Source organism: Notechis scutatus, chromosome 1, assembly GCF_049901735.1.
Source record: "Notechis scutatus isolate UNSWTSFEM ecotype Mainland chromosome 1, rNotScu1.2, whole genome shotgun sequence".
Taxonomy (NCBI): domain Eukaryota; kingdom Metazoa; phylum Chordata; class Lepidosauria; order Squamata; family Elapidae; genus Notechis; species Notechis scutatus.
The window spans coordinates 8189747-8209274 of NC_142009.1; the positions used below are offsets into that span (position 1 = coordinate 8189747).

General features: G+C 40.9%; 1 protein-coding gene across 1 annotated transcript in view; it reads right to left on the bottom strand.

The window, feature by feature from the left end:
• Positions 1–19528, bottom strand: part of MED13 (mediator complex subunit 13) — a 145418-nt gene that overhangs the window by 57631 nt on the left and 68259 nt on the right. The window contains 3 exon segments of the mRNA XM_026682742.2: positions 3092–3202; positions 4726–4888; positions 9433–9615. Of these exon segments, the coding sequence (XP_026538527.2) occupies positions 3092–3202; positions 4726–4888; positions 9433–9615 (457 nt within the window).

Genomic DNA, 19528 nt, shown 5'->3' on the forward strand with positions numbered 1-19528 from the left:
ACTCAATTGTGGTTGTAAGTCAAGGACTACCTTTAATTAATTTATACTCTACATGTGTGGCTCTGGTTGTTCCCACCTGACAGCCATGCAATAAAGCCCCCCCCCCCCCAAAAAAAAAATATATATGAAAGAGCACCTTGCACAATACTGCACACAGACTCGACCAAAATGGGAACTAAGTCGTTGATGAATCAGGCCACCGCGTTATTCCTTTCTTGGGGGGTGGGGTGGGGGGATACGGCATGTAATGTGAGTATAGTAACTATGTTTTGTTAACCTGGGTTTTGGGTTTGACAGGTTGCATGAACCCAGTCAGAACGGTAGACGACAGGTGCAGCGGCAAACAAGCCTGACGTCAATACGTGACAGAAAAGGACATGACAGGGCCAACTGGGACTGATTCTGCTCACCACCGCATATTCTCTCTCTCTCTCTCTCTCTCTTTCTTCTTTACATATCTAATATAGTCAGAGGGCAGCCAGCTGGAAATGTACATAATTACAGATGCTCGTTTTACTCCTTTCAGTATAAATATGCCTTTTCTGAACAAAGCGATGCAGGGTCACCCTTAGGGGCCTTGTCAGAGCATAAAATCCAGTGTCTAAAATTACCCAGCTGCACTCCTGCGTCATAAAGTGATTTAAAATCAAGGCAAAACAGAGAGAGAAGGGGCTGTCGAATAACCAGCTTTCTTTCTTGTCCTCCTTCCTTCCTTATGGGTTGACAGGGCTATTTATTACTACAGGTAGTCCTCAACTTACAACCATTCGCTTAGTGACTGTTCAAAGGGACAATGACACTGAATAAAGTGACTTCTGACACACTTTCACACTTACGACCGTGGTATGATCCCATGGTCACGTGATCAACATTCAGACGCTTGATGACCTTTTCAGATATTTATGACGGCTGCGGTGTCCCAGGGTCACGCGATCCCCTTTTGCGACCTTCTTGACAAGCAAAGTCAATGGGGGATGCCAGATTCACTGAACGACGACCGTGTGACTAACTTATCAGTGATCCCCATAATAACTGTGGCAAGGAAGGTTGTAAAATGAGGCAAAATTCATTTAACAACTATTTTTGCTTAGCAACAGAAAGTCTGGGCTCAATTGTGGTCGTAATCTGAGGACTTACCTGTACAGGTAGTTCTCGGTTTGTGACCGTAACTGGGATGGAGAACTCAGTCGCTGAGTTCATCACCATAAGGTACAACGTCACTTGAGGCCACTGATTTATGAGAGCAGTTCCAGATGTGATTGTTAGGTCCAGTGTCACATGATGTCACATGATTCCAACCTCCTGTTACCTTGGCTTCCCCACTTAGTGTCTTATGACAGACAGCTGGCAGCGAAAGTCCCAAGTGGTGATCACGTGACTGTCACCATCGTAAATGCCTGCTGGTTGCCTAGCGCCAGAATTACGATCACATGACCACGGGGACATTGCAACGGTTGCAACTCCAAGGACCCGTCACAAAGTCTCTGTGTTTGCCACTTCAAACGGTCACTGAACAAAGGATCGTTAACCGAGGAATACTGGTAACTGTCTGGTGGACAAGAATCTAAAGGCATCCAAAGAACAATAACTAAATAGAGATTATAAATAAGGACGAATATATGATTTTATCCGAATCAAGTTCAACTTCCTGTCATTTCACGGACAAGCCCATACAGCTTTCTTGGCAACTACAGGTAATCCTCGACTTATGGCCACAATTCAGCCCAAAATTTATGTGGCTACGCGAAACACTTGTTAAGTGAGCCTTTGCCCCCATTTTACGACCTTTCTTGCCACAGTTGTTAAGTTAATCATTGCAGTTATTATTAAGATAGTAAGAAGACCGTTAAGTGAATCTGGCTTCCCTGTTGACTCTGCTTGTCAGAAGATCACAAAAGGGGATCGCGTGACCCCAGGATACTGCAACCGTCATAAAAATGAATCAGTTGCCAAGCATCTGAATTTGGATCACGTGACCATGGGGATGCTGCAACAGTCGTAAGTGTGAAAAACAGCCATTTTTTTTCAGTGCCATTGTAACAGTCACTAAAACAAACTGTTGTAATTCAAGGACTATCTGTAAAGAGAAGTGCTTGTCACGGCCTTCTTTCAGAAATGTTTTCAATCTCCCACTCTAGTCAACAGCCCTAGCATTTTCTTAATAGGTTTCCATTCCGGTACCAATCTGATTGTCAGGGCTCCAACAAATCCACCCTCATTCAAAGCAAAAGTCTCCAGCCGCATCTCAGAAAAAGTAAATTGGTTTATTAGAAATTGCTATGTTGGCGCGTGGCTGGGTGCAGCCGATACTAAATCACATCATATATTTCCCCCTTGACCCTGGTCTTTCCCCCGCCCCCTGGATGTGACTTCTCCATCATGCTCTCCAATAACCTTCTTATGCTCCGACAACTTTGGGCTGCTGAAGTGACTATCTAGGTATTTCAAGAATGCCTTGTTTTCCCCCCACTCCCTTTTTCTGGCAGCTAAAAAGACCAAAGGAGTATCTTTTTAGTTGATACCAATCTGTTCCTAATCAATCTCTGGCTAATTTCAGGTAGTCCTCGACTTACAGCCATTTATTCAGTGACCATTCAAAGTTACAACTGTGATGGGAAAAAAGGGACATGTCCACTTTTCACAGTTCTGATGTTGCAGAATCCCCGTGGTCATGTGATCAAACTTCAGCCACTTGGCGTGCATTTTAGGACGGCTGCACTTTCCCGGGGTCATGTGATTACCATTTGTAGCCTTCCCTTTCGATATGCAAAGTCAGTGGAGGAAGCCGGATTCCCTTAGCGATCGGGTGATTCATTTAACAACTGCAGTGATTCGCTTAACAACTGTGGCAAGAAAGGTCATAAAGTGGAGTGAAACTCGCTCTACAACTGTCCTGCTTAGTAAAGAAATATTTGGGCTCAGTTGTGGTCATTAAGTCGCCAGCTACCTGTTTGTCTCGTATCTTACTTTGAGAAATCGACACATTTAAACTGATCATGCTGGCAGGTCATTTAGCTTCTCACTGTTTCGTTATTTCATACAATGGATTCTGAAAGGCCTCTGCCTGTTTTCACCTATCAGGTTCTCCTACCTGGAACATGTGCAATTAGCCCTCTGTGCAGCTTCAACGAACTCCCAAAATCCCATTTTCTCAATTGTCTCGTCTTCACACAAGCCATTTGATGTAGCAGAATACTTCCTTCTACATTGCATCCGAGGAAAAAAAATATTCTTTAAGTATAGGAAAATATATTTTAAAAGGCCCTAAACTACTACTGATCTTCTATAGCTCTACTGGAACTGAAGTTTCCAGCTTGTTAACTAGGGATTCTAGGACTTTAAAAACCCCATTCATTTAGCAGCTATATCATATGTGGTGTTATGATCACACAAAAACCAAGCGTTTGTGGATGGGCCTCTGCCTGACGAGCCCATAATAAAAAGTTATCACCCAAGTATATATCATTTACCACTGCTTTTTATTGTGAATAATTAACAAGTAAATTGTATAAGTAAATAGTAAAAAAATATTGTAAGGCTTCAGTTCCTTAGAACAGTCACAATCGAATCAAATTAAATAATTGCAAAAAGCACTTTGTAGTTAGCCTCTGATGCTAATGACAGTTGATGGAAGGGGATATTTGTACCTAAGGGTTGAACTGTGGGGTCCTTGGTGCTCTCCAAACTTGGCTGTTTTCTTGCAGATGTTTCATTACCAAACTAGGCTACATCATCAGCGGAGTGGGGTATGTTCTCTGCTTGCCCTGTCAGGGTTGGTGGGAGTGCTCTTGGATGGTTCTTTGATTAGGCTGTTGTTTACTGTTTGATTGTTTGATTTAGTTGGTTGTTCCTTGACTGGGATATTGTTTACTCCTTGATGGTTGGTCTGGTTTTAATCCTGGTGTTAATTTCTGATTATCTGAGTGTTAATTGTTAGCCAACCAAGATCTGAGAGTAGCAAAGACCCCAAAGAATATGGTTCTGTCTAAGGACATCCTTCTGGGAGAAGAGCTGTGTCCCATTTGGGGGAAATGAGGAAGGCTCAGACTAGAAATAGTTTTATTATTGTTATTATTATGACATCTAAGATTTGAGTTAGCCTTCCTCTAAAAATTAGACTGGTTTTCATGCTAATAAGTCTTCCAGAAGCTAAGGAAGACTGGGATGTCTTTATGGTTACAATTATTCTGTCCTAGTTGCTGTTGTTGGCTGTTACCTGAAACCTAATTTTGGGTTTATCATCTATTGTGGGATAAATGTATTTGCTTATTTTGAATGTTTTATAGTAATTATCTTTCTTCCCTTTGGATGGTTCGTTGTAAGTAACATTGTCATAAGGAGCCTGAATGATTTGGCAGCTGTTGATGTTATTTATCAGCCTCTCATATCACAAGGTATCTACTGGGAATTTCTGTGTCACTGGTTTAATTATCAAGGAACTTTAGCATCTCCATGACTTAAAATCAGGCTCCCCAAAGCACTTGGCTGATCAAACTTGACAAAAAGAACACTGGGATAATCCTGAGCCAGCAAATCAATTATTAAGCTTGAGATAATCCATGCGAGTTTCCTAATTTTTTTGAAACTTGTAGATATATTTCAATTGAGATCCATACCTACAATACGGAAACAAGCCGGCAGTGTTTTCTTCCTGTCTCACATGGATCAACTGAACTGCATTTTGACGTTCTTACCAAATGTCAAAAATAAAACAAAACCACCTACTTGGTCAGTGCTCTGTTCATATTGCATTCTTGCCAAACTCTGTCAACCACCTGATTGGCCAGCTTTCGGGGGATCCTCCCCCCGTGGTGATTAGTGCTGTCACAACTGAACACATCAGAAACCGAAGATAGCTTGACCCACTTCTGAGCTGAACGAGCCTCCACTGGAAAAAGAAGCCAGAAACAGAAGTCATCTCATTATTATATTGTATCTGCCCCATAATCTGCTAAACCGGAAACCCAAAGGAAAATCTATAAGCTTTTGTCAGTGAGACGCAGTGATTTATGCGTTTAGAAAGGAAGTGAAATCTAACAACCCCAGCATTTTAGGACATTGTGTGAATGCAAGCTGAAGCAGAAGCCTCATTGTTTTCTGAAGAACGCCCTCTGCCCCCCCTCCCCCCATCAAAAGGTTACACAAGTCCTTGGTTGACAATAGGTACAGAAAAGCATCCGCAAGGGAAAAAAATAACTTGATGGAATTGGATTTGCAGGTAATCCTCGACTTACGACCACAATTGAGCCCAGCTTTTCTGTTGCTAAGCGAGACATTTGTTAAGTGAGTTTTGCCCCGTTTTACAAACTTTCTTGCCACAGTTGTTAAGAGAATCACTGCAGTTGTTAAATTAGTGGCATGGTTTGCTTCCCCATTGACTTTACATGTCTGAAGGTCACCAAAGGTGATCACATGATCCCGGGACACGGCAACCATCGTATGACTCAGTTGCCAAGCTCTTTAATTTTTGATCACGTGACCTTGGGGATGCTGCAACAGTCGTAAGTGTAAAAAATGATCACAAGTCACTTTTTTTCAGTGCTGTTATAACTTTGAATGATCATTAAATGAACTCTTGTTAAGTCCAGGTCTACCTGTAACTAAAAAAATAAAATAAATCAATATAAATAATATAAAAATATAAAAAATATAAAAAATAGAAATAGAAATGAAATGGAATGAAACATCCATCTCACTGACAGCGCAATCACTATCATGGTCTAAGAAGAAAAATAATTTACATTCAATCTGCTATATGCAGAACATGTGCAATTCTGCAAACGCAATTAAAAATGAATACTGTTTGGTTCTACATGGAGTGCACCAATTGTGTTTTCCTGTATTTTCTAGCCAGAGGATTTGACATTCCACAACATGGTCCTTTCAGCAGTTCCAAGAAGGCTCCACACCCATTTGCATTACTCAGGTGATCCTGAGGCCAGAGACAAAACTCCAAGTGGCCTCAACGACTCTCTAAAAGGATGCAAAAGACCAGCTGTCTGCAAGGAATATAAATCCTTCCATTCCCCACCATCCAGTCAGAGCTGAAGCAGCTTCTCGAATAAGAAGCAAAACGTCTTCAGAGAAAAACAAGAAAGCCCAGTTGCCTCTTAAGAAAAGCTTCTTTGGGATAACCACGACCTGGATGACTGAGAATTTCCACAGACATGTGGCAAGAAAGGTTATAATACGGAGCCAAACTTACTCAATACATGTCTCGCTCAGCATCAGAAATTTTGGGCTCAATTGGGTTGAGGATTACCTGTATTCACTTATTAACTTTGGAAGCAAGCATAGTTGGGACGGTGGATCTTAAGGACGCTCCTTATAATGGCAAATATCAGCTTATGAGAGGAAGATTATAGTGAGTGTTAGATCTCACACAGAAAACAACATTAGCATATAGCAAGTCTGAGTATTGCAAAAATAATGGAAATGAGCCCTTGTACATACAAGCAGGGATGGGAAAAAGAACAAGACACAAAAGGATATGAGCACTGTTTCAGTTCAAAGGGCTTGCTGTGCAAACTCAACCGTTGTCAGAATTCTTTCATTATAGGTTCCTAAATTTTCTTCACTGAAGATTATTTAAACGAATTCTTGTGAGCTTCTTAAAAATTCTGGTTTTGCCTGCTTGGTGAAGACTTATCATTATACAACCATGACCAGGAGAAGTAGCTTGCATCTTGTTACTTTTTTAAAATGTCTGTCTTTCTCGCCCTAACCCAATAACTTTTTATCTTGCATCTGGCTTCTCTTAGAAGGAAAATGGGAGTTCAACTGATCGTGCTTATGGACTGAAGGAGGGACCTGCACCTTAGGATAGACATGTGGATAGAACGGAGCTAATTTAAATGAATTTGTCTTCAGAGCCAAATGGATCGTATCGTCATGTGAACACAAGTGTCTGCTGCTTCATGCGGGTTGGGCGCCCGCCACTCGCACAAATGGGAGTTGTGCATGCCTACCACTCTCACACACATCCTGCACCGGGCCAAGCTGGAAAGAGTGAGGACCGCTGCTCTACAGCTATCTAGCTTGACATCTTCATCTGGCAAGGTTTTCCATCAGATTATCAAGCAGCAAGTTTCAGAGAATTTGGAAAGGCTGTTGTTGTTCAGCCACTAAATCGTGTCCAGCATTTTGCAACCCCGTGGACTATAGCATACCAACTCCCCGGTCCTCCACTGCTTCCCAGAGGAGAGATGCTCAAATTCATGTTCACTGCATCGATGGCGAACTGTCTAATCATCTCATCCTCTGCCGTTCCCCTTCTCTTTTCACCATCCATCTTCCCCAACATTGGTCTCTTTTCCAAGGAGTCCTCTCTTCTCATTAGATGACCAAAGTATTGGAGCTTCAGCTTCAGGATCTACCCTTCCAAAGAACAGTCAGGGTTGATTTCCTTTAAGATTGATTGGATCTCCTTGCAGTCCAGGGGCCTCTCAAGGGACTCTCTTCCCATCCCAAATCCTGCTATGCTGCTTCAGCGTGGGGGAGGTGGGATGAGCGAAGAATGTTAAGAATGTATGCTAAGAGTACATACTCCCAGTAGGGTCACCCAAAGTGCAATCCCAGCTGACCTGTTAATTCAAGCATGCATCTACAATGACCATCAGCAATATAGGAAGATGCTGGAGGCAGATGATCACTTTACTGACAGTGGGAAGGGTATTTAATTCATACTGTGTGGGAAAGGGCAATGGTAAACCACTCCTGAATTTTTACCAAGAAAATGACATTGACAGAAGATATAAAAAGGTTGACAATATAGTGCTGGATGATGGGCCCCTCAGGTCGGATGGCACTTGGCATGCTATTGATGAACAGTTGAGTGTCTTTTGGAGTACTAAAACTGTTGTGGCTGGATTAAAGTCTTTGGGGTGTCTAGTTATTGATGTGGCCATTCAGGAGAAGAAAATTCAAAGGGCAAAAATAGAATTAACATAAAAAGCATGAACACAGAGAAAATATCTATAGAGATTCTCAATAGTCCAGGTCATGTTTGCCACTTCAGTTCTGAACTGAAGAAGCTTCTTGGAGGAGAGGCGAAACGTTTTCAAAGAAAAAAACCAAGAAAAAAACCAGTTGCCTTTTGGAAAAACACCTTTGGGGTGAACACAGGAACTTCTGGGGAAGAAATGACGGGCTGAAGACAAAATGCAGCTGACAACAACAGAATGAAGAGCCATTGAGTAAACCAACTCTTCAGAATTCCTCTCTGAACAAGGAGAAGATCTGAGATCACCCACAAATGCTCCAGACAGTTCGTTGCTCTTCATGAGAAATAAGAAAGGAAGAAAGAGGTCTCTGGGCAGGTTTAGAGTTCTGGAAGAAATAGCCATCTTGCTCAAATTGCAATCCTTTAAAAGGATCCTGGTTTCATGCTTCCTTTTCCAGTCGCTTTCAGGAATTGCTTGTTAACTGTTTCGTACCTTTTAAGAACCTTTTGATTGACAGGTTTGATAGCACAGGGTGAGATTCCTTCTATCCTTAGCAAAAGAAGTTTTAAATTCCAATTTGAAGTTTTTTTAAAAAAAAAAAATAAACAGAAAAAGGGTGATTAAAACTTTGCTGTAAAATATTACAAACAGTTTTAGGATCAAAATAAATTTCGTAACAACAGAATAGGAATAGGAATCAAATCAAATTGAATCTAGAGGTCTTCTAGCCCAGCTCCCTTCTCAGACAGGAAACCCTACACCATTTCAGACAAATGGTTATCCAATCTCTTCTTCAAAACTTCCAATGTTGAAGCACTCACAACTTTTGGAGGCAAGTTGTTCCACTGTTTAGTTGTGCTAACTGCCAGGGAATTTCTCCTTAGTTCCAGGTTGCTTCTCTCCTTGATTGGTTTCCATCCCTTGTTTCTTGTCCTGCCCTCAGGTGCTTTGGAGAATAGATTGACCCCTTTTTCTCGGTGACAGTCCCTCAAGTATTGGAAGACTGCTATCATGTCCCCCCTAGTCCTTCTTTTCATTAAACCAGACATTACCCAATTCCAGCAACCATTCTTTATATCAGGGCCCCTCAAGCCCGGGCCATGGCTTGCCGGAAACCGGGCCATGCAAACAAGCAAAGTCCCATCTGCAGGATGCAGCCAGCATGGGAAACCATCCTCCCTCCAGTCTGCGGAAAAACCACCCCCCACTAAACTGGTCCCTGGTACCCAAAAGGTTGGGAGGCCACTGCTTTGTATGTTTTAACCTCCAGTCCACTAATCATCTTTGTGGCTCTTTTACAACACAAAGCATACATTTGAATGTCCCACACTTCACTGTGGCAGCTTTACTAGATATTACTGGCCCTGACATGCACTCTGAAGTATCAGGATAAAAGACCACGTCAAAATAGATGGAAGTTCTTCTACTCTGGAGATTCAAAAGACAAGTTTGAAGAAGCAAATAGCTAAATAATGGATTTTTACTCTACCTGTCTGAACTTCTTCTGGGGAGGTTGGTGGCGTGAGAGTAACTGAGGAAATAGCTGGATCTCTTGTGGAAACAGGCACTTGATGGACACCCAAACAGTTGCTTGAACCAGCAGTGCTAGGAACAGGAATGTCTGTCTGAGGAACCAAAACGAAGCATGCTGGGTAGACCATTCGCACACCAGCTTTAAAGAAAAAAAAAGGGGGGGGAGGAAACAGTGATTTATTTCACAATCCAGTTGAGTTACAGATACACTAGCAGACATTATACATAGCTTAATATAATGCTATAAGGTTTGTAGTTATTCCTCCTCTAATGCCAGATGGCTCAAGTCTTTTCTCTTCCTCTTTAAATCCTCGCTGAGAATTATGGGGTTCACAAATGAAACTATTAGGTATTAGGAAATTAGTTGAGAGTGCGCGAGTCCAGCCATTGTAGCTTATTTTTAAAAACACAAAACAATATCAGTAGCCCGCACTTGGCAACCATTCATTTACTGACTGCTCAAAGTTACAATGGGACTGAAAAAAGTGACTTATTACTGTTTTTCACAGTTATGACTGTTGCAACATCCCCGTGGTCACCTGATCAAAATTTGGGTGCTTGGCAACTGGCATGTATGTGTCCAGGGGTCATTGATCATTTTTCATGACCTTCTGGCAAGCAAGGGGGAAGCCAGATTCATTAAACAATTGTGTTTCTAACTTAACTGCAGGGGCTAACTTAACAACTGCAGTGATTCACTTAACACATATGGCAAGAAAGGTCATAAAGCGGGGCAAAACTCACTTAACAACTGTCTTGCTCAGCAGCATAAATTTTGGGCTCAATTGTGGTCATAAATGAAGGGCTATCTCCATTAGCATAACATAAACACAACCAATATGGCTGGACCCGCCTGGTTAAAAACTCAAAATGGTAGAAAAACATTCCATCCATCTATCTATTGGCATCTATCTATCGGCATGCGTCTATCTATCTATCTATCTATCTATCTATCTATCTATCTATCTATCTATCTATCTATCTATCTATCTATCTAAATTTCTATAGCTGCCCACCCCACCCTAATGATTCTGGGCAGCTTACAATTCTAAAACTATAAAACAACAAGTACCACTACTTTCCTTCCTTTCCCTGCACATGATGGCCTGGCATCTAGACACCGAAACTGTTGGCACAACTTTTCCAACCAGTTTGCTCTCATATATGCTGTACTACAATGGTGGGATTCAAAAAAATTTTTACTACCTGTTCTGTGGGCGCGAGGCTTGGTGAGTGCGGCAGGGGAAGGATAGTGTAAAATCTCCAGTCAGAGGTGGTGTTTGCCGGTTCTCTGAACTACTCAAAATTTCCACTACCGGTTCTCCAGAACTGGTCAGAACCTGCTGAATCCCACCTCTGCTGTACTAGCTCGATACTCATGCTTCGCTACAAAACTACGTGGTCGGACTTTGTTTTTGGGGAGGAAAATTAAAGGGGGGGGGAATTCTGCCTCTTCCTACCAACATTCATCGGTATTCATCTGGCTAGTGTCCTGTCAGTGTGTGAGAAAGTTGAGGGCTGTTTGGAAACTGAAGCAGTATTTGCTGTGTGATTAAGAAGGAGACAGGAAGGAGCCTGGGCGTAGCTTAGCTCAACTGTTCTGTACTAAAGTTGCTTGGTGCTGTGAAACTGAAACTCCTCTCCTCTGCTTGTGTTTTGCATTTGGAACAGATTTCTTTTCAGGTGGGGAGGGGGAGTAGAACTGCTTAGCATCAGAGCGTGTTAATAATAATATACAACATACTAATGCTCTGATGGTCATTTCGAAAAATCCTTTCTTAGTGGAAAGGATTTTTCTAGAAGCCAAGAAGAACATATGTGCCAGATTTCAAGTTTGAGGCTTTACGGAGATTTTGTGATGATGCGTGAGTGATAGTTCACACATACATACATACATACATACATACATACATACATACATACATACATACGTATGGTATTCAACTTTGTTCGGGTATTTTCCCATGTCATTATAGTTGTGCTTTTAAAGTTGTAGCAACGTTTCGGCAGAATCTCATCTGCCATCATCAGGCTTCTGTATTGTGTTTGTCTGTGAGTCAGACTTTTACAGTTGTTTCAGTTTTAAATTTGGGGCTAGCCTACTGCTGTGCCAGACTGGTTTTTTCTTCATCCTGATTGGTTGGGAGTCTTGGTCTGTGTTTATTGGTCTTGGAGTTTGCTGTGTTCTGCTTGATTGGTGTTTCTAATATCTTCTGTCTGTTTTGTGGCTTTTTTTGTGTCTTGATTGGCTGGCAACATTGTGTTCCTGAATTGGAGGCTTTTAGTGCAGCTTGGCTCCGAGTAAATGGACAGCTATCATTAGTTAGGAAGCTAGGTTTTATCTGGGTGCCTGGTTGGGGTGTGTTTGAGCTGGAGGTATCAGGGGGGAGCTGTTTGTGCCCAGGTGTTTGCCTGGCTAGTGGTGTGGAAACTTTTTTGTTTGTGAGTGCAGGCTTCCAAATGATTGACAGTCTGCTTGTAAGTTTCGACGTGGTTTCACTATTCACTCAAGTCCCGATAAAAGAAACTCTTGAAATCATCAAAAATAAATACCAACCAGCTAAACACCTCATGGAACTAACAGAACACTGCTTAACCAACACATATTTCATATACAAAGGACAAAGATACAAGCAAATTGAAGGAGCCCCTATGGGATCACCACTGTCACCTGTCATTGCTAACCTGTTCATGGAAGAATTCGAATCCAAAGCCCTGGTTAATGCCACCCACAAGCCCAAACTATGGTTAAGATACATCGATGACACATTTGTGATTTGGCCCCATGGAAAAGAAAACCTAAACAATTTCCTAACACACCTAAACAGCACACACCCCAAAATCAAGTTCACCATGGAAACGGAAACAAACAAACCACTACCATTCCTAGATGTACTAATCTACAAAAAACAGATGGCACACTAGGACACACCATATACCAGAAGAAAACACACACCAACCACTACCTCAACGCCCAATCCCACCACCACCCAGCACAGATAAACTCCATGGCCAAAACACTAATTGCTAGAACCAAACGCCTGGCAGATAAGACACACATAAACACTGAACTATGCACCCTGACTAAATTACTGACAGCCAACAGCTTCCACAAAAGCAAAATCACCGGCTTGATCCACAAAAACACACTGAGACATAATGGAGACCTAGAAGATGAACAGACCTATGGAACAGCTGTCCTGCCCTACATAAGAGGTACTACAGACAAAATCAGTAAGATACTACACAGGCATCACATCAAGACTGCCTTCAAAACAGACAGAAAAATAGCAGCCATCCTTAGAAACCCCAAAGATAAAATTGACCTGGAAAACCAAGGCATATACGAAGTCCCCTGTGCATCATGCCCGGCCACATACATTGGACAGACCAATAGAAGAATAAGTACCCGCCTGGATGAACACAAAAATGCAGTCAAAAAGCTGGAACACACTTCCTCACTAGTCCAACACATGAAAGCCACAGGTCATAGCATCAACTTCAATGTCACCAAAACCCTAGCCACTATAGAAAACCCCAGCCACAGAATTATCAGAGAAGCCATAGAGATTGAAAAAAGACCTGAAAGCATGAATAGAAGAGATGATTCCACCAGACTGTCAATCATTTGGAAGCCTGCACTCACAAACAAAAAAATCTCCACAGCACTAGCCAGGCAAACACCTGGGCACAAACAGATTCCCCCCCCCCGCCCCGATACCTCCAGCTCAAACACACCCCAACCAGGTACCCAGATGAAACCTAGCTTCCTAACAAATGATAGCCGTCCATTTACTTGGAGCCAAGCTGCACTAAAAGCCTCCAATAGAGGAAACACAATGTTGCCAGCCAATCAAGACACAAAAAAAGCCACAAAACAGACAGAAGATATTAGAAACACCAATCAAGCAGAACACAGCAAACTCCAAGACCAATAAACACAGACCAAGACTCCCAACCAATCAGGATGAAGAAAAAACCATTCTGGCACAGCAGTAGGCTAGCCCCAAATTTAAAACTGAAACAATTGTAAAAGTCTGACTCACAGACAAACACAATACAGAAGCCTGATGATGGCAGATGAGATTCTGCCGAAACATTGGGGGGAATCCAGAAAATAAGTATATACACCAGCCAATTTTGTTATATGGTATACTTGGGTAGGGGTTTCCTGGGATTTGGGAGAAAGTTTGGGACTTTTTTTACCTTTTAAAAGTTGTATTTAAAGCGACATACTACAGGATTCTGGGTGTTTCCCTGCAACTGCAGGAAATTACATTGGGTGTTCATTCTCTAGGTATCACTCCTAGTTTCAGCCAAACCAGAATGAGACTTGGCCTAGATCACATGAACCAAATATACATTTTAAACAATGTTGTGGTGACTAAGCACACAACAAAGGAATCTGCAGGAGAATAGGGTCCTCACAGTAAAATCACATCCTCCCCCCACCTCCTGTTTCTTGCTTTCCATTTCAAAAACTGTACAACTTTGCACCCAAGTGCGCTGTTAACTACAAGCTGTGGGATATAGGACTTTAGAAATTTACTCATTTTTCTTTCCTTAGAATCATAGAAAGCCAAGGAACAGTTTAGAAAATTAAATTACTGGCTTCTCCATTTAAGCTCAGTAATGCATGGTATACGGCTTTCTTTAGCTATGAAACCTGAAACTACCTCTGTTCCCACATATAAATCCTTAAGGAACCCTCTCATTTTGCCTCTGTCTCGATTATCTTCAGAGCAGCGCTAGGCTAAAAGCATGTTCCTTGTCAGTGATGTAATATAATTTATCTACTATTTTCTGTTCCTCCACCAAAGCAATAAAACTTTTTTTTTTTTTTTACATCTGGGCTGTAAATCCTACTCTAGTTGGGTCCACAATAATGCCTCTCTCCTGTGCCAAGCTACTTAAATTTTAATCCATCTCAATGTCATCCTTGTTTTAAAAAAGTTGCATTCTACCAAGCAAGCCCAGGGTGGCTGACAACTGTTCTGACATAGAAAGAGCAGGAAGATTATTTGAGGCAAGACTTCAGACAAGTAAATCTTGATAGTTAATCAAAGCTAAACAAGAACTTTCTTAAATTACTTACATCCTATTTCTATCCTGTTTTTTCCCCCTCTGGAACTCAGAAAGTTATAAAAGGTTCTCCTGGATAATTTCATACTCCCAAGAACCTTAAAAGAGTGACTGAATGTTTGACTCTATTTAGATCAGCTGCTCAGAATTTAAATATAGCTCCAAATGAACAATCAACCAAACGACCAACTGACCACACTGGCACACAAGACCATTTATAAGCTAAGGAGAATAAGACAAGACAATCCTGCAGATGATGTTACCTAGTCTTGTAATGAAACGTTCAGAAACTAAACTGAAACAAGCTTGGAAAGCAAAACAACTGCCAAAATCTAAAACCAGAGCTACAAGTATTTTCTATTGTTTCTTTTTAAACCTTCCTAACCTAATACAGGTATTCCTTGACTTACCACCAACAACTGAAGATTTCTGTCGCTGAATAAGACAGTTACCACCTTTTTTTTTTTTTTTTTGCCAAAGTTGTTAACTGAATCACTGTGGTGGTGGAGTTAGTAACACGGTTACTAAGCGAATCTGGCTTCCCTGTTGACTTTGCTTGTCGGGAAGGTCGCAAAAGGGGCTCGCGTGAGCCCAAGATACTGAAACCGTCATAAATACATGCCAGTTGCCAAGCGCCTGAATTTTGATCATGTGACCGTGGGGATGTAGCAATGGTCGTAAGTGTGAGAAATGGTCATAAGTCACTTTTTTCGGAATCATTGTAACTTCAAACATTCCCTAAATGAATAGTTGTACGCTGAGGATTACCTGTATGGGTTAAATATGGTGTTGTTTATCCAGATTGTAAAGAAATATGCTGTAGAGCCATATGGTGCATAGCAGTGGCTCTCAACTTGTGGTCTGGGACCCCTGGGGGGGCCATGATGTCATCACAGGGGGCTGCAAGGCTTGGAGAAATGTTATGATTTAAATCTCGAGTTAAGACTTGAGCGTCTGGGGCCATAAAAGATATTTAAAGGGGGTCCCTGATTAAAAAATGATTGAGAACCATTGATGTAAAGCACTATGGAGCGGTATTACAGATTAGTCCTCGACTTGCAACCACAATTGATCCCAACATTTCTGTTGTAAAGTGAGATGTTTGTTAAGTGAATTTACGCCCCATTTTATGACCTTTCTTGCCACAGTTAAATGAATTCCTGCCAGTGTGAAGTTAGTAACACGGTTGTTAAGTGAATCTGGCTACTCCCCATTGGCTTTGCTTGTCAGAAGGTCGCAAACAGTTGATCACAGGACCCCCAGGACACAACAACCGTCATAAATATGACTCAGTTGCCAAGTGTCTGAATTTTGATCATGTGACCATGGCAATGCTGCAACAGTTGTTTAGTGTGAAAAAAAACGGTCATGCGTCACTCTTTTTCCAGTGCCACTGAAACTTTGAACAGTCCCTAAATGAACTATTTACTATAAGTCAAGTGCTATTGTGTAAGTCTAAGTGTAAGTCTAAGTGCTGTTGCTATTGTTTCAATGGTGGCAAGCAATGATCATGGATTAAATTAAAAAAGCTGAAGGGCTTTTTTTACGTGGTCTACTTAAGAATAGATAATTATTCTCATTACCTTTTTTAGAACACATTTTTAAAGATCTATATACCACCTGAACATTAAAATATGCATGTTTGTAGATGAAACACAACAGATGCGTTATACATTCCACACTTAATATAGAAGCATAATTCTTTGTGACCACTTTCACAGTTTAGAGTTTGAAAAATTAAAAGCACTGTTAATATTTTAGGTCGACAGCACGTTTTTGAGTAAGAAATGTCGTCATATTCATTTGCATTCTTACTGCTTTGTTTTGCTGTATTATTTCTTTGTCAAATAGAAAATAAAAAAATACCCAGGCCTGTTCGCTACCTTATTTTTTTATTAACTTTGGTAAGCAGCAAAGCTGATTGTCCCATTTCATGATTTTGGTAAGCTTAACATTACAAATGATTATTCAAATAGGTTTTCATAGAATGTATATTTACAAGCTTTTTTCCCCCTTTTGCAATTTCATGCAGATGTTTTGCTGTGTGTGTTATGTGTTGTTATTAATAAAAATATTTTCTTCATTCGGAGAACTAATTTCTCTTCTTCTGGGCACAGAGCCTTATTACCCTCTGGCCCTTTATTTGGGAATTTGTTTAGGACCTTCCCATTTGGCCTCCATCAAACAAAGTCAATGGTGGAAGCCAGATTTGCTTAACATCTGCATGATTCACTGAACAACTGCAATGATTTGCTTAACATCCATGGCAAAAAATATTGTTAAATTGGATAGGACTCACTTAACAACCGCCTTGCTTATCAACAGAAATTTGGGCCTCAACTGAGGTTGCAACTCAAGGCATACCTGTATTTCTAAATTTTAATAAGGCTTCTTAAATCCCCCAAAATGTGTTTTTCAGAAAATGCCAATGAACAAAACAAATATTTATTGTCATAATGGTGAATTCAAATGGACATTTAGCCGATATTAGGATTAAAAAACAATAGTTAATCTTAAAAATGAAATTAAAATACTGATCCTCTTTTAGAATTCATCTTTCTTCCTATATTTATATTAGGAAACAAAACTTTGAATCATGTATGTGACTAGTTCGTTTTACATTCCATAACTGGACTCTACTAACATCCAGTTTCCTTCCTGAAAGACTTGTCTGAATGGCCATTTTAGACATACCTTATTTTGCACAAATCTATTATATGGCTTTCTGTTCTACAGTTTGCTCTTCATTCTTATTGTGTTCTTTCTGACAAAGCCTTTAAGTTCTCCTAATACTACCTTTAAAGCAATTCTAATTCCAGTTAAAATTAAAAACATAATATAAACTCAGAGCCCAGGGATTTATTTATACAACGAAGAGTAATGTGGTGTGTAATTAATTTATTGTTGCACAAGCTTTCATGAATTACATACCCATGCAAGTAAGCAGGCAGGGACAAAATAACTGCTATTTTCAGAAAGCAATTAACAACTCTTAAATCAGTGTGTTTATGACACAATTCTTGACTAAGATAGCTCCGGAGAAGAGGTAGGTAAGTAGGTAACAGCATGTTATGTGTCCTCGCAAAAAGGCTGCCATGATGGATTGTGAGTCACCCAACAGCTATTTACAAGAAGGTTTCTTCTTCGGAATACAGGAATAAATAATCTGATACTAAAATAAATAAATGGTAAACCCGGGTGATTTTCTGGACAAACCTTTGTAACTCCTCTGTTGAAGTTACATGTAGTCCTTGACTTATGACTGGCCGCTTAGCGACCATTCATAGTTACAATAGATCCCCAAAACCCGGTTCCCAAATTCTGATGGCAGTAGCCACCACCCACCATGCCCCATGGTTAGCGATTTCTTCCAGTTTTCAGCAAAAATGCCCCATGGGAAACAATGGATTCACTTTACAACTGAGGGATTTACTTTACGACCACTGCATTCACCTAACAACAGCCACAAAAAAAAAGCCACAAAATTGAGTCCAGTCACATGATGATCCGCTTTATAGCTGTCATGACTTAACAACCATTAAGAGAAGGCTCCATTACAGTCATAAGTCAAGGAGTACCTGAACTGATAAGCATATTTCTGAATCAATACTCTTGCTTTTGGACCACCTTAATTGCTGCAAAAATCCCCGTGGATCTTAAGCATCCTTAGCTTTTGCAAACAGACACTGCCATAATTTAATAACCCGTGGCAGGACATCTTACACTTCTACCATGTTTCCCTGAAAATAAGTTCCTGTCATATATTTTTTTGCCTCCTCAAAAGGCACCAGGTCTTTTTTTTTTTTTTTTGGGGGGGGGAGAGACTGTTGTCCACTGACTAACCTCACTTACGCACGTCGTCCCCAGCCTCCTTTTCACTGTCAGAGGCCTTCAGGAATTTCTGCAGGCGCCAAGGCTTTCCTGAAGGCCTCTGCAGCCGATAACAGAGCTCCAGATCGATTCGGAGCCCTTTTATCGGCTGCAGAAGCCTTCAGGAAAGTCTAGCTGGCCGCAGAAGAAATGGGCCGGCAAGGCAAGTGTCAGGGTGTGCAAGGCCTGACTACAACTGTCCAAAGGTAAGTAGTAGGCCAGATACACCACTCCCATCCCCAGTGTAGCTTAATTTTTACCCGTCCACCCTGGAGTGGGCGGGGTCTTAATTAGGGCTTATTTTGGGGGTAGGGCTTATATAGGGTAACCGTGTAAAAAATCAAGCTAGGACTTACTTTCAGGGTAGGTTATATTTTCGGGGAAATACAGTATATACAATCCTAAAATGATTGTTTTATAACTACAGGTAGTCTTCAACTTACGACCACAACTGAGCCCAAAATTTACATTGCTAAGTGAGACATTGAGTTTTGCCCCATTTAACGATCTTTCTTGCCACGGTTGTTAAGTGAACCAACTGCAATTGTTAAGTTAGTAACATGGTGGTGAAGCTAATCTGGTTTCCCCATTAACTTTGCTCGTCAGAAGGCCGCAAAAGGTAATCATGTGACCACAGGATACTGCAACAGTCATAAATGAGTCAGTTGCCAAGCATCTGAATTTGGGTCACATGGCTATGGGGATGCTGCAACAGTTGTAATTGTGAAAAAAATCATTATAGGTTATTCTTCAGTACTACCTTATGGATCCATTGCCATCACAATCCATAAACTGTGTGGCCTGTAGTCAGTTTATTACTAAAAGGGAAAGGAAAAAGCAGCGCAAAGGATTTGCCACGTTTCTTGTATAATTTGCCACGTTTGTTGTATAAAACTGTATTTGAATAGTTGCAAGTAGTGCTCAACTTACAACAGTTTGTTTAGTGACCGTTTGAAGTTACAGCAGTACTTATGGATTGTGATTTTAGTGTAGTTAGACCATGTATCGTTAACAGACTGGATTTTATCATAGATTTTATCTGTTATTTATTATTTTATTCTAGAATTTTTAATTGCATATTGATGGACTGTTTTTATTTG